Genomic DNA, 15,012 nt, shown 5'->3' with positions numbered 1-15,012 from the left:
AAAACACTCTTGTAAAAAAAAAAAAAAAAAAAAGGGACACTCGGCTCACTCGTAACATGGTTTCGTTGACTGAGGATAAATAATATGAGTTATTTGACGACATGCCAAGTGCTCTAGAGCATAAACCAAACGAGTCGAGGCCTGAGTATACTTCAGTTGCTGATCATTCTGCGCACAGTATGCGTGACGCAAATTTCGTCATCAACACAGTCCGCGTGGCCCAGAATTTCTTGACCCACAGACGCGTTCTTTATCTGTGCGCATTGTCGGCGAATGCGCCAGACACTGACTATACTAAAAGAGTTTCACAAAGCAGCTGTAGTGGGCATGCGTGGAACGCGTTCATATTCACTTGTGGTCGAAAGAGTATACTCAGAAAAGGCAATGCGGTCGGCCGGGCGCGATTCTATCTGGAACGCAGAAAAACCAAGTATATCCGGACCTCAAGACTGTTTGATGCGGAGGGGGCCTGGGTAGCTAAGCAAGTAAAGATGCTGACTACCACACTTGGAGTCGCAAGTTCGAGTCCAGGGCGTGCTGAGTGACTCCAGTCAGGCTTCCTAATCAACCGATTGGCCCGGTTGCTAGGGTGGGTAGAGTCACATTGGGTTAACCTCTTCATGGTCGCTATAATGTGGTTCTCACTCTCAGTGGGGTGCATGGTGAGTTGTACGTGGATGCCGCAGAGAATAGCGTGAAGCTCCACATGCGCTAGGTCTCCGCGGTAACGCGCTAAACAAGCCACGTGATAAGATGCATGGATTGGTCTCAGACACGGATTGCCACTTATCTTATCAGCCATTTAATGTAATGTAAACTGCTCTGGAGCATTGACCATTCTTGCAGACCTGTTCAAAGTCAACTGGTTCGCTCTTAGCTTGGTTTCGTTGAATGTTGCTGAATGTTATTGTGCATTTGACATGTCAACTTGATCAGCAGTTGCAGAGTGTCAATTTCAGTTTAGCTGCAAATACATTAAGTTGAAGCAGACAGACACGTCTTGGGTGTTCATAAAGCATTTCAGAGCAACTTGTTCAACCGTTAAGCTCTAGTAGACGGTTATGGCTAACAGCTTGGCTTTCTGATGATGACATAGATAAGCGTTCGCCACTCTAAACGGACATCTGTGACTGACCAGCACGGGAGGAAACTAATCTACAGGATTATCTCCTTTAAATGGAGGAAACTACATAATCTGAATCCCTTGCACAGAGCCAGCACCAACTATAAGATCATGGGTGATATCCCCTTCTCAATCTCCATTGATACGACCTCTATGAGTTGGCTCATATGTAGTTCAAGACTTGAGGTGGATTTAGTCCGTATGTGAGATTAAAACAGCAGTTGAGAGCAGCAAATGGAGGGAATAGCTTTGAATGCTAAATTCTGATTAGTGACCCGTTTTCTGTCTTAAGGAGCTTGGATGGGCAGTCTTGGGTATTAGTGAGGAATGGGAGAAAAAAAAAACTGGGTCGGAATTAAATTACTCCCAACTTCCATTTCTGCTCCGACTAGGCCACAGAAGAAACCCTGGTATCCCATTTCACCCAGGACTGCCCACCCTGTATGGAGGGCTTAGAGGTGTTAAGAAGCACCGTGTGCGTGCCTAGCGTGACACAAAGCTCTTAGTTGGCTAAATAGGATTACCTGTGTCCACAAACTGAAAAACAAGATCAACTGTAACCTGTACCCACACAAACAGACCCATAGAAAGCACAAACACAAACAAACAAATTAATCACTTGGGCAGCACTATCCTTAATGATCCAGAACTGTCCTGAAGCCAACAATTACCCCAACTGTAGTGCAACATTCTACCACACATTTATTTTGGTGACTATATAAATCCATAAACCTCCCACCACAGCACGATATCACAAACATTAGTCACCATGTAGCAATATGTCCACCTACAGCCCAACGGATACAGTTGAGGGAAAGTCATGGTTATGTTAGTTACATTAGACATTCACAATCAAATATTCCTCCTGCTTTTATTAACCCTCCAAGGATGTAGCTGCCACAGGAAGTGAGCAAATGAAAAACCAGCAGAATGGCATGCACTGTGGGCTGAGTGTTTGACTGTGCATATGAAAACGTGTGTGTGTGTGTGAGTCAGCAGGGATAGATGAGTAAGGAACCCACTGTCATGAGAGCAGAAAGTACTGGCAGATATGGCAAAAAGGAAGTCCTCACACCAACTGCAAAAGCATGATTGTGAACATGAAAGTGTTGAAATCAACAGTTACGCGATGAATTGGGACTAATGAATGTGCGTTCGTGTTACCGTGGTAGTAACAGACTTCAGAACTTAAAGAGGTAATGGAGTTACCTTCAGATGTCTCTGCAAATTGCGGAGGTACAGAAAAACGCTCAAGTAAGCTTGTTTGCACGGATGGTTATTCAAGTAGTTTTAAGCTTGTCTACAGTTTAACTAACTTAAATATTTAACTAACTTTAGCATGCTTTATCAGCAAGATATTTTCTTTAAACTGTTGCTCTGCCATGACAGTAGTTGACCTGGAGGAGGAAATTGACTAGTAGCTCATTCTAACTGCTACTTTAGCACCACTTGTGACAATGCTGAGAATGCAGCACCTCCTTGTGTTGCATTATGAATTACATTTAGGGAACGCAACGAGTTGTGGAATCGAGTTTGAGTAGCTAGGAATCTTTGCGTTCACGCACTTGCATAGAGTATGATTTAGGGATGTGCATGAGTAATAGAGTACTCATTCTGCACCAGCTACTCGAGTACTCAGATACTTGAGTTATTACACTTCTCAAATATCGCTAATTAATTTCCTATCCACATTTTCCTGCCATGTGCAGTGCTTACTTACATGGTTTTCCCTCTGAACCTCTGGGAGGGGGGGGTGGTGCTGTGGCGCTGTGAATACGTGTTGTTGAGGTGTTGGATGAGAGAAGACGACAATGGCGTCTGTGCTTCTAAAGCAAAGCCAAGTTATATTACAAGGCAATACTTGTAATATTTAGATTTTCATTTAATCCTACTCTTTGTATATGGTTCATGTTAGAGTCATGCAAACCAACAGACGAGGACAGAGGCGGACCGCCCATCAGGAGAACCGGGACTTTTCACGGTGGGCCGACCACAAAACGGGGCCGCGATATGCCAAATTGGGCCGTGATATGATGAAGAGGGCCGTGATAAGCTGGAAGGGGCCGCGAAACGGTGCCGCGATATGTCGAAGGGGCCCACGATATGCAGAAGGGCCCCGCCTCCGCCCAACAATTTTACTCAAGGGCCAATTTTTGTTCCCAGTCCTCCCCTGGATGAGGAAGTGAACTCAGAAGCTTATCAGACCTGCAGGTGTGCATGTGTGCGTGAAATCTCTTAACACCGGCAGAACGCATTTTATAAAAACACAACTTTCACTTGTTTCTCTGAATAATAACATGTGAAATGATAAAAATGTGATAGCCTTTATGTAGATTCAGAATTTATGTATGTGCATTACCCTAATGCCGTCAGTATTGGTTTCAATGTAAGCTCCAGGTGAGTGCAAATGTTTTTTACTGTTATTTTTATTTTTTGTTTTGTTTTCAGTTTTTAATGCATACTGTTCTTTTAATTTTTCCCAAAAGAAAAGCATAGTTTGTTGAAGTTATCTGATTTTGAAACCATTCTTGGTAACGATTGTGAATAAAACAAAATATAAGATTCACATACTGTACGTATCATACGTGGGGTTTTTTTACTGTGCATTTTAATTTACCAGTAATCAGGTACTTGTTTTTTGTGGGTTAGAGTACTCAACTACAAAATAACTCTAAGTTGCCCATCCCTAGTATGTTTCGGTCCTAAATGCCTGGAGACCACATGTATAAATCGCAATAGTGAATCAGATTGCGCAACTGCAAGGAATAATCCAGCAGTTTCTTTTTTTCCACTTTTATTTTGATGCTCTCTGAACATCCGTTCAAATGGGACAGCTGCTTCATTATTTCCATTTTTTTCCCCATGCAGGAGTATAACATGCTTATATCCTAAGCGACTTTCTGTGCATTCAGGGTATACATTTTGTCAGTTTGTGTATTCCGAAGGAATCGGACCCATGATCTTGGCATGGCTAGCACCATACTCCATCAGTTTAGCTACATGAACCCATTATTGTGGTATAATCCATTTCAGATAAACCCGCCCCTTGACAGCATGTAAAAAAAAACAAACTGTGGCTGGTCACTTCAGTGTCAGTCAGTGTTTTGCTTTCTAAGTAGGAAGTTCTTGGCCAGGATAAGCTGCAATTTGGATCAGATATCATGCCATTAGTCAAAGATCTGGCTACATGAAACTGAAACATAACAATCTGTGTGTATCACATGAGTATTGTGTTCCCCAAGCAAGTGTGCTCATGGAGACCATGAGTGAGTACGTGACTCTAAGTGAGCACGAATTCACAGAAGTGTGTGGGCACTTGGAAGTCGTGGTTAAACTTAGACAAGCACTGCCTCTGAGTGACTTAATATGTGACATGTTAACTCCCTCTGCATGTGTGAATACTGCATGAATGCAATTACTCACCCGCAGTAGCTCTACAGAGGAGGGTCTATCCTGAGGAATTTTTAGTAGGCAGTAGTCAACGAAACTCCGGAATGCATCCGACCTTCACAAAGTAAGTGTGACAGTTACTGTATTATGCACTTTTACAAAGTACCGAATGTACAAATAAATGAAAGTATTTTGTCCAAGTCAGCATGAAATGGTGTTCACAACCTATTTTAATTCCATAATGTGACATATGTCCAAGTGAAATAGGATTTAAAAGGGTTTGGTGATGCTACTCGCAAAGGTAAGTTGTTTGAAAGGCGGCACAAGTTATTAGATTTTTGATGAAAGATTACGAAAACAAACTTTTTTTTCTTTGGAATAACCTGCACTGATAAATCATACATTTTTATTAAGTCCTATTGTGTATTATGACATTAAATAGTAAATAGGATTTACTATTTAGCTAGTGTTTTACCATTTCATGTCAACTTCAAAAACGTATAGGACTATAATTTCTCTTGGTCTCCATTTCCTCTGCAAGTAAAAGTCAGAAGTGTAAATGGTGACATCTCTCCTACACATCAGAAAAGATCAAGAAAACAATATTGAGGTCTTCAAAGTAACTTTATAACTTGAAGACAACCTTTCAATTCAGATCCATTGACTAAGACCAAATCTGCTTGAAAGATGAACAGGCTTTTAACTTTGCTGTAGGTCAGAGAGCAGGAGATTACTAAAACTTTGCTTGTGAAGTAATGCTGGCAAGTTCAGGCATCATAGAGAACTGGCAGTTACAGGGTCAGTGTTATTGCATAACAAGCTTACAGAGTGTGTGTTTGTGAAAGTGTGAGAGGAGTGCGTGGTCGAGTGAGTATGTGTTCAGTATGTGTTCGTTGAGTAGGAGTGTATACATACACATATGATAAATCTAAATGAGTGAGTCAACCGGTGTTTTTTTGCAGTGGGATTGTGTAAAGGCAGCATGATTTTGTGTAGACTGACACTCACCACTCATTGGACTGTAAGGATGGAGAGTCGTTTTGGGCAATGTGGTATAAGGCACTCATAGCGTTCATGTTGAAGAGAGGAGGCTTACGTTCAGCTAGAAAATAGTAGAAACATGGAGAAAACAACTGATGTGCTGGAATTCTCTTTTGACATCAACACAATTCAAAGACTGTTAATGAATATACATCTATCAGCACAATCAAAGACATATACAGTATATAGTTATGCTAATCAGAAGCAGCTTACAAAAAGTTGTTACATCTGTTATTAATTCTAGTCATTCTTACAAAAGAAATAAGGTTATTCTTATTGTCAAACACTGTTTTGTCATTACCTAGGCTGAATCCCAATTCACATACTAATCGGATAGGATGCAAAATTAGTGCATCTCAAATCATAGTATGGTGACAACACTATGTCAAAGGTGCACTGATAGTGTAACCTACTATATTAGGAGTAGGTTCTGTATCCATGCTTTATGGGCTAATGCTGCTCTTGTGCAATGCATGAGGATTTGATTGCGACAGTTCTCTGATGCAGTATCAAGACGCAATTTTATAACGTAGTATGTTCCAGTACTGGCAAACTAACTCACTTCAAACTATGTATGTTACCATTGCCAGTGCAGGGCTTACACTTGGTAGGACTGAATCCAAAAATCACACACTCACTTAGCATTTTATTAGGAACATTATATGAATACGGAGTAGGGCCTCCCTTTGCTCTAAAAACGGCCTCAATTCTTCATGGCATGAATTCCACAAGATCATGTTAACATGATTCCATCACGCAATTTCTGCAGATTTGTCAGCAGCACATTAAAGCTGTGAATCTCCCATTCTACCACATCTCAAAGGTGTTGTATTTGATTCAGATCAGCTTAATGGGAAGGCCACTGAAGAACAGTGAACTCATTGTCATGTACATGAAACCAGTTTGAGATTACTTTTGCTTTGTGACATGGTGCATTATCATGCTGGAAGTAGACATTAGAAGATGGGTAAATTGTGGCCATGAAGGGATGCACATGGTCAGCAACAATACTCAAATAGGCTGTGGCATTCAAGCGATGATTAACTGGAAATGACGGGCCCAAAGTGTGCCAAGAAAACGTCCCCCACACCATAACACCACCGCCACCAGCCTGGACTGTTGACCCAAGGCAAGTTGGATCTATGGATTCATGCTGTTGGCACCAAATTCTGACGCTACCATCTGTGTGCCTCAGCAGAAATCGAGATTCATCAGACCAGGCCATGTTTTTACAGTCTTCAACTTTCCAGTTTTGGTGAGCCTGTGCCCACTGCTGTCTCACCTTTTTGTTCTTGGCATACAGAAGAGGAACCCGACATGGTCTTCTGCCTAAAGGTTCGACATGTTGTGCATTCTGAGATGCTATTCTGCTCACTACAGTTGTACAGAGGGGTTATCGGAGTTACCGTAGCCATTCTGTAAGCTCGAACCAGTCTGGCCATTCTCCGTTGACCTCTCTCATCAACAAGGTGTTTCTGTCTGCAGAACTGCCACTCACTGGATATTATTTTATTTTTGGCAGCATTCTGAGTAAACTCTAGAAACTGTTGTGTGTGAAAATCCCAGGAGATCAACAGTTACAAAAATACTGAAACTAGCCTGTCTGGCACCAACATTCATGTCATGGTCGAAATCACTGAGATCACATTTTTCCCCATTCTGATGGTTGATGTGAATATTAGCTGAAGCTCCTGACCCATATCTGCATGATTTTATGCACTGCACTGCTGCCACATGATTAGCGGATTAATCCCATGAACAAGTAGGTGTACAGATGTTCCTAATAATGTGCTCAGTGAGTGTACTTCTACTAATCAAAAATTGTACATGTACAATTATGCCAATCATCTAGGTTATTTCAAACATTGTTTTGTCACTATTCACCCTAAGTTGTAGGGGAAATAAGGAGTAGAGTCTACCAAATGAAACTAGTAAATCAAAAGGTGCCCAGATGGCATAGTATTTACAGTATACATACTTTTGGGGCTAATGCTACCCACAAACCCTTCTGTTATACAACAGAATTGGTTGGCAACGGATGTCTGATGCAGTATAAAGACACAATTTTATGACATTGGAGTGTCTCATTATTTACATACTAGTTCAATTTGCATACTTCAACTGATTATTTAATTGTAGATGAAAGGCACATGTCTGAGATGTAAAGTCTAAAAAAAGGAATTCTAGCAAATATACACACAAGCAAGACTCACCCAGTTCTATGCAGGTGATCCCCAGGGACCAGACGTCCACCTTCCCCTCGTATTGACCCTCATCCATGGCTAAAATCACTTCTGGAGCCATCCTGATTCAGGCACACGGAACAGTTTCATTAACCCTGATTCATCAGGTAGTCTCTGTCTCTTAACTGTCAATATCTGCATTACTGACCAGTATGGGGTTCCCACAAAGGAGTTGGCAGGAGAGGTGATGGAAGCGGAGCCAAAATCAGCCAGTTTAACCTGACCGGGCTCTGTCAGCAGAATATTACCAGCCTTCACATCTCTGAAGAACCACAGATACAGGTTTTGGGATTGAAAATGCTCATCTATACACAGTATACACAGTGCATGCCTAATGCAGTGTTATATAACAGCAGGATGCCCAGGTAAGTTAAACCCAATGTATTTGAGAAATTTACAATTTATATAAATCAGCCTATCAATAAAGAAATACAAAGCTAATATACAGGACTTTGGAATCTTTAATGCCTTTCAGTGAAAACTAAAGTAAAATTAGCACCGTTTTCCTGGAAGCAAATAGAATATGGATAGGAACTCAAACATTGTAAAACAGTTTGCTAAATACAGTAAATGGTTTGCTTGCAAATACAGATGCAGAACGTTTAGTACTTGTACTTATAACTTTAGTTCTTTTGAAACCCGACACAGAAGATTGTGCAAAGTATTTTTGTGTTAAGTCAATAAAAAAATTAAAAAAAGTTACAATTGGCTGATATTGTAGCCAGTGCTTATACTAGAACTGTTCAATTCCAAAAATTCTGGAATCAGTTCCGGGAGGTTAAGTTAAACACACCTCATCATCAAAGCATCATCATATTGTGCTCCTTGAAACAACCACACCATCTTTTTCCAGAGCAGCCTGTATTTCTCCTGAGGTTACCTGTGGGTTTTTCTTTGTATCCCGAACAATTCTTCTGGCAGTTGTGGCTGAAATCTTTCTTGGTCTACCCGACCTTGGCTTGATATCAAGAGATCCCCGAATTTTCCACTTCTTAATAAGTGATTGAACAGAACTGACTGGCATTTTCAAGGCTTTGGATATGTTTTTATATCCTTTTCCATCTTTATAAAGTTCCATTACCTTGTTACACAGGTCTTTTGACAGTTCTTTTCTGCTCCCCATGGCTAAGTATCTAGCCTGCTCAGTGCATCCACGTGAGAGCTAACAAACTCATTGACTATTTATACACAGACACTAACTGCAATTTAAAAAGCCACAGGTGTGGGAAATTAACCTTTAATTGCCATTTAAACCTGTGTGTGTCACCTTGTGTGTCTGTAACAAGGCCAAACATTCAAGGGTATGTAAACTTTTGATCAGGGCCATTTGGGTGATTTCTGTTATCATTATGATTTAAAAAGGAGCCAAACAACTATGTGATAATAAATGGCTTCATATGATCACTATCCTTAAATAAAAGACAGTATTTTTGCATGATCAGTCATATTTTCAAAATCATTGCCATAATTTCACAATTTCTGCCAGGGTATGCAAACTTTTGAGCACAGCTGTATATATATATATATATATATATATATATATATATATATATATATATATATATATATATATACACACACACACACACACACACACATATATATATATATATATATATATATATATATATATATATATATATATATATATATATATATACACACACACATACACATACATACATACATACATACATACACACACACACACACACACACACACACACACACACACACACACACACACACACACACAGTTCTATGCAAAATTTTAGGCACTTGTCTTCAAACATAATGCCATAAATCGTTTTCATTTATCAATTAACATCATACAAAGTCCAGTAAACATAAAAAAGCTAAATCAATATTTGGTGTGGCCACCTTTGCCTTTAAAACAGCCCTGATTCTCCTAGGTACACCTGGACACAGCTTTTCTTGGTTGTTGGCAGATAGGATGTATGAACTGGGGAGCTAACTCACTGTTACTTGATCCTCTGCCATCTCCTGGTTGCAAGCAGGTGTTGGAACACTGTTGAAGTTACTAAACTATTGTGTGCCAATTTTCTGTCACAAATTTAGGATTTTACTTGATTATTAATTTAATCCGTAACATACTGTCAGATTATATCAATTAGGTTAATGTGATTGCTTCATACAGATGAACAGACGAAGTGAATTTACTGATGGCTGACTGACTACAAAATCAGTCGGGAAATTTAGCAGCAGTCATTTTATAATCCTTTTGTAATTTGAATTAGTTCTGTTAAGGCTTCAGGAATTTGTAGTTGTTAGTGGTTGAGGGAAAAAAAAAACACAGCCATATCACACCCATGAGCGAAGTTGATTCCCCCGAGTGGAATAGATTCCAAGCTTTGGAGTCAATTATCAATTCCCTCGGAAACGCCTCGGAATCGAAGAATAGATTATTTTTTTAAATCAATTCCCAGCCCAGGTTTACACAATTCAGGGAAATAAACTAACAAATGGCTTATTTATATTCACTTATATAAAGTCTCTGCATATTTAAGGAATAGTTCACCCAAAAATGATAATTCTCTCATCATTTACTCACCCTCATGCCATCCCAGATGTGTATGACTTTCTTTCTTCAGCAGAACAGAAACAAAGAAGAATATCTCAGCTCTGTAGGTCCTTACAATGCAAATTAATGGTGATCAGACCTTTGTAGCAAAAAAAAAAAAAAAAAAATCACAAACGAAATATAAAGAACTAATCCATATGACTCCAGTGTTTAAATTCAGATCTTCAATATAATAGGTGTGGGTGAGAAACAGAAAAATATTTAAGTCCTCTTTTACTCTAAATCGCCACTTCAGCTTTCACTTTCAGATGTGAAAGTGAACCTAAACAGGCACCACATGTGACTTTCAGGTGTAAAAGTGAAAATGGAGATATAAAGTAAAAAAAAGGACTTAAATATTGTTCTGTTTCTCACCCACACCAATTATATCACTTCTGAATATATGGATTTAACCACTGGAGTCTTATGGATTACTTATGTTTCCTTCCTGTGATTTTTGGAGCTACAAAGATCTGGTCACCATTCACAACTCACCCTCTGTATGGACCTCCAGAGCTGAGATATTCTTCAAAAAATCTTTGTTTGTGTTCTGCTGAAGAAAAAAAGTCATACACATCTGGGATGGCATGAGGGTGAATAAATTGATGAGAATTTTCATTTTTGGGTAAACTATCCCTTTAAGCTGGCATAGAAGTTTTTTAATATTGAAAAAGTTCCACACTTCAGCTTTAACCTGTAAGTTGTAAATCAGTTTGCAAAATAAATGTCATGCTGATGTAAGCAGATGCTGAGTAAGATGACAGTGAGTAAATGGATATCTGTCAGGAGGCGACTCACCTGTGGATCATGTTATGGGAATGTAGGTAAGCCAGTCCTAACAAGGCACCGTGGGTAATGGCAGCAATTTCAACCTCTTGGAGCGGTTTCTTGTGAACTGGACAAAGAATGAACGAGAGGTGCTTTGATGATACCCTAACACATGCTCCATTCCGAATAAGCCCGTGTTCTTAAACCATACACATCTTTGTTGTTACACAAATTGCGTAAAGTGTCGGAAAGTGTCATCTGATGATTTGTGAACTTTATGGTACCTGATCACCCCTTATAAAAAAGGTCTGAGATCATGATTAGAAAACAGCCTTGTATAAACCGAATGCTGCCTAAATACTCATCCAATGACAATGGCGAGTTAAACTGGAATTTCTAAATTCATTTTCTCTCTCTCTCTCACACACACACACACACACACACACACACAGAGCGATAATTGAAACCAACAATCTATCATTAAAGCTGTGCGTGTTGCCATGACAACGTCTAAAGGAAACAAAAACAGCAAAGCAATGGCAGTTTGGTAGTGACATGGAATAAAACACAATGGGTTTTATAATGTGTCTGATATGTGGTTAATAAAGGCCTTCAGCACAGGCTTAAAAAACACAAGACAGCTCTAACAATTACACTGTCTCTGTGTGAATGCATCCTGTGTCTGCGTTTGTGCTGTGTGTAGAGTGTCACATGTATAGTCTGAATGTGTGTAGAGTGTGAACTCACCCTCTAACAAGTCTGAAGCAGAGCCCAGACAATACTCCATCACAAGCTGAAAGGAAGATGAAGAGATTGTCGTGAAAATTAGGCATAGTTACCACAGGGAATTCTGTCAATGAACGCAATGACGTATACTGCACTGAAAGTAGTTCTAAAAATGGTTCTGATGGGTAAAAGAAACACTCACAAATGCATTACTATTTTATCCCTATTGAAATACAGGTTCACTATTATTCATTACTACTATAATGACTGCATCCTTCTCAATGGCAGTACTAACCCATGCTGTGTTGTCCTTCAAGTAGCAGCCTTTGTATTCAATGGTGTTTGGATGTCGTAGGTGTTCTAAAAACTTCACCTCTTTAATGATGTCCTGCCACTTCTAAACAGGGAAACCCAGACACATACATCTGAAATTCTCCATTACTACAGAAACCAAGCAAGCAGAAAGCAGAACATTTATGTATTCAGAGATGACAGCAGAGTTTGTGCCTCACCTCAGTGGTCTGTTTGCCATTGTAGGACATCTTCTTAATGGCCACCACCTCATTGGAGTAGGAGTTTCGGGCCTGCAGGAAAGCACAGCACAGGTTGAACATGGATTTGATTTTATTTTTGGCCTTTTGTCTTTCTATTTTGTCAGGAAATTATTGAGGGAAAAGGTTGAAACAGAATCAGCAAATAACAAAAGTCGGACTAGAACTCTTCGAACTAGAAATTAGGAATGCACCAATTTTGACTCCAAGAGATACAATTACTTTTTATGATAGCCAAAAATTATTTTTGTTATGTCTGTTAACTGATATAATGGACAATATCATACCAATAAAGGGCTGTACCAATCCATATTAATATATCGCAGTTTAATTTGAGATCCAGTTATGACAATGGGATGCATCATGTGAATCGGGACATATGTATTGCGATACATATTGTTGTGGTGGCTCAGCGGTTAAGGCTTTGGGTTACTGATCAGAAGTGTCGGGGATTCAAGCCCCAGCACTGCCAAGATGCCATTGTTGGGCCCTTGAGCAAGGCCCTTGACCCTATCTGCTCCAGGGGTGCCATATCATGGCTGACCCTGCACTCTGATCCCAGCTTAGCTGGGATATGTGAAAAAAAAAAAAAAAAAAGAATTTCACTGTATATGTGCAATGTATAATGTGTGATAAATAAATATAATTAATTAATTAATAATAAAATTAAAAATTAAAATTAATTAAATTAAAACATATTGCATCGTGACGTGGTTGGCGATACCCAGCCTTAATATCCAATATGTTGCCTGGTGGGTAATGCATGTTGCGTAGTGGCACAAGACATTGGCCGATATTCAATAATAAGGTATACAGTGATAATTAACGTGCACAATATTGTTATCGTAAGCACTTCAAAATACAGTGACAATTTCTAGACAACTTATTAACAAAATCGTTTAGATTTTTCTGAATGCACTGTAGCATTTCCATCAATAAATCAACATTCCCAACACTCTAACTCTTACAGTAATGGGAAGACATACCAAAATACTAGGAAACTCTAGTATTTGTATTTTTTCCCTCAAAATGTTACCATTGTTGTTACTTGTTCATTTGCAGTGAAAATAAACCGTATTTAGATAAATGCAAACTAGAAAGCCACTATGTCTTTTTGAATCTTATATGGTTTGATCTTTGTAAAATTACTTTCTTTGTGAACTTTTCATTTAAAAAGTACAAAACTAAATCTTGTAATTAAGAACAAAAAAGTTTATTTATCTTTAAACCAGTTTTGTAATTCAATACAATACCGTATAATGTGATAAAAGCCTTAGCAATTATCGTGATATGAAAATTTGATACCGTCACATCCCTAAGTGGCACTAATGTCAGAATGACCCAAGTTCAAAATCAGAATGGGTAATTTCCTGACCCCCCTCTACTTTCCCCACATCAGTTTCTGCTGCTAGTTCTCTACTATCCTACAATGTTTTCATCTTTTGTTACACAAATGTAATAACCAAGAGAAGTGTGTATGGCAGACATTAGTGATTTTAGTGTCTTGTCTCAGTCTGTCTGCTTCATGGGGCCAGCTGGCCCTCACATTTAAACAGAGTGAACATCTGTCTTAAGAGCAGCGTCTCCTAGTTATTCTTCCCCCTCGAGACCAGTCCTACATCTGGATGGGCAATCCGTGATAGAGAGAGAGAAAGGGCGAGCAAGTGAGATGTGGAAGGAGGGATTTGCACAACGGATTCCAGTCTTGCCACAGATTTGGACTCAAAGGCTTTATGCTATTAGTTCACAGATTAAGAAATGCACAAGAACTTGTCATGAGGCTGCAGTTCTTGTATTTGACAAAACTGCTGCACTAAAAATGAAATAAAGGGCTTCAAGTTTAACTACAGTTTAAGAACTTACAGACAGGGACAATGAGAGAAAAAAACAAATCGAGCCAAGGTATTAAAAGCTATTCTGGTCTCTGACGCCTCAACGTCTGCAACACTGTCCCTTTCGTCCTCAACAGAAATGAGAAGAAACAAAAAATATCATCAGAATGGAGACCAAATACTTCAATATCTTATAAGTGCATGACTAAATATATCAAACTGTTTTTTATTTAATTAAAAAAAAATGTAAAGCATGTAATTAGGGCTGGGTATTGATATAGATTTCCCAATTCGATTAAATTCCGATTCACAAGCTCTCGATTCAATTTGATTAAGATTTAGATTTCGGTTCATATTGGTATATTTCAGTAAAAATGTCCTTTTGCTTACATATGAAAGAAGGTCTCTCCAAGCTAATGCTGTTAATAATACAGGGGATCTTCTAACTAGGTACACTATGAAAATATACATTTTACTAATTATATTTTATTAGTTTTCACCATTTTGGTCACATTTTAGCTGTATAAAAATGAACAAATCAATGTATTCAATCAGTAAATGTAGAAGTGGCGAGACTATGTTTTAATAAATAGTCATTCTTGATGTACAGTCCAAGCATTTTAATAAAAAATGTCCATTATTAATTTGATAACCTGAACTGTAAATTAACCCTGTCAGTAGATTTTGTCAGCCAGTGAATAAATACATGGATCCATTGTTTGTTGTTATTTAAACAAACAAACGGCAGTACTCATAT

At 38.9% G+C, this 15,012-nt stretch overlaps 1 protein-coding gene across 5 annotated transcripts in view; it reads right to left on the bottom strand.

The window, feature by feature from the left end:
* LOC127440229 (serine/threonine-protein kinase TAO3-like) overlaps positions 1-15,012 on the bottom strand; it is a 101,073-nt gene that overhangs the window by 22,721 nt on the left and 63,340 nt on the right. For all 5 annotated transcript variants that reach the window (XM_051696721.1, XM_051696720.1, XM_051696719.1 and 2 more), the window contains 8 exons: positions 12,385-12,456; positions 12,168-12,269; positions 11,894-11,939; positions 11,177-11,273; positions 7,946-8,059; positions 7,768-7,859; positions 5,522-5,615; positions 4,547-4,628 (listed from right to left, as the gene is read on the bottom strand). In XM_051696721.1, coding sequence (XP_051552681.1) covers positions 4,547-4,628; positions 5,522-5,615; positions 7,768-7,859; positions 7,946-8,059; positions 11,177-11,273; positions 11,894-11,939; positions 12,168-12,269; positions 12,385-12,456 — 699 coding nt within the window. The remainder of the gene's footprint in view (positions 1-4,546; positions 4,629-5,521; positions 5,616-7,767; positions 7,860-7,945; positions 8,060-11,176; positions 11,274-11,893; positions 11,940-12,167; positions 12,270-12,384; positions 12,457-15,012) is intronic.

The sequence above is a fragment of the Myxocyprinus asiaticus genome, chromosome 4 (assembly GCF_019703515.2).
Source record: "Myxocyprinus asiaticus isolate MX2 ecotype Aquarium Trade chromosome 4, UBuf_Myxa_2, whole genome shotgun sequence".
Lineage (NCBI taxonomy): Eukaryota > Metazoa > Chordata > Actinopteri > Cypriniformes > Catostomidae > Myxocyprinus > Myxocyprinus asiaticus.
The sequence above is the reverse complement of the archived record's forward strand: the minus strand, read 5'-3'. Positions and strand labels throughout refer to the sequence as shown.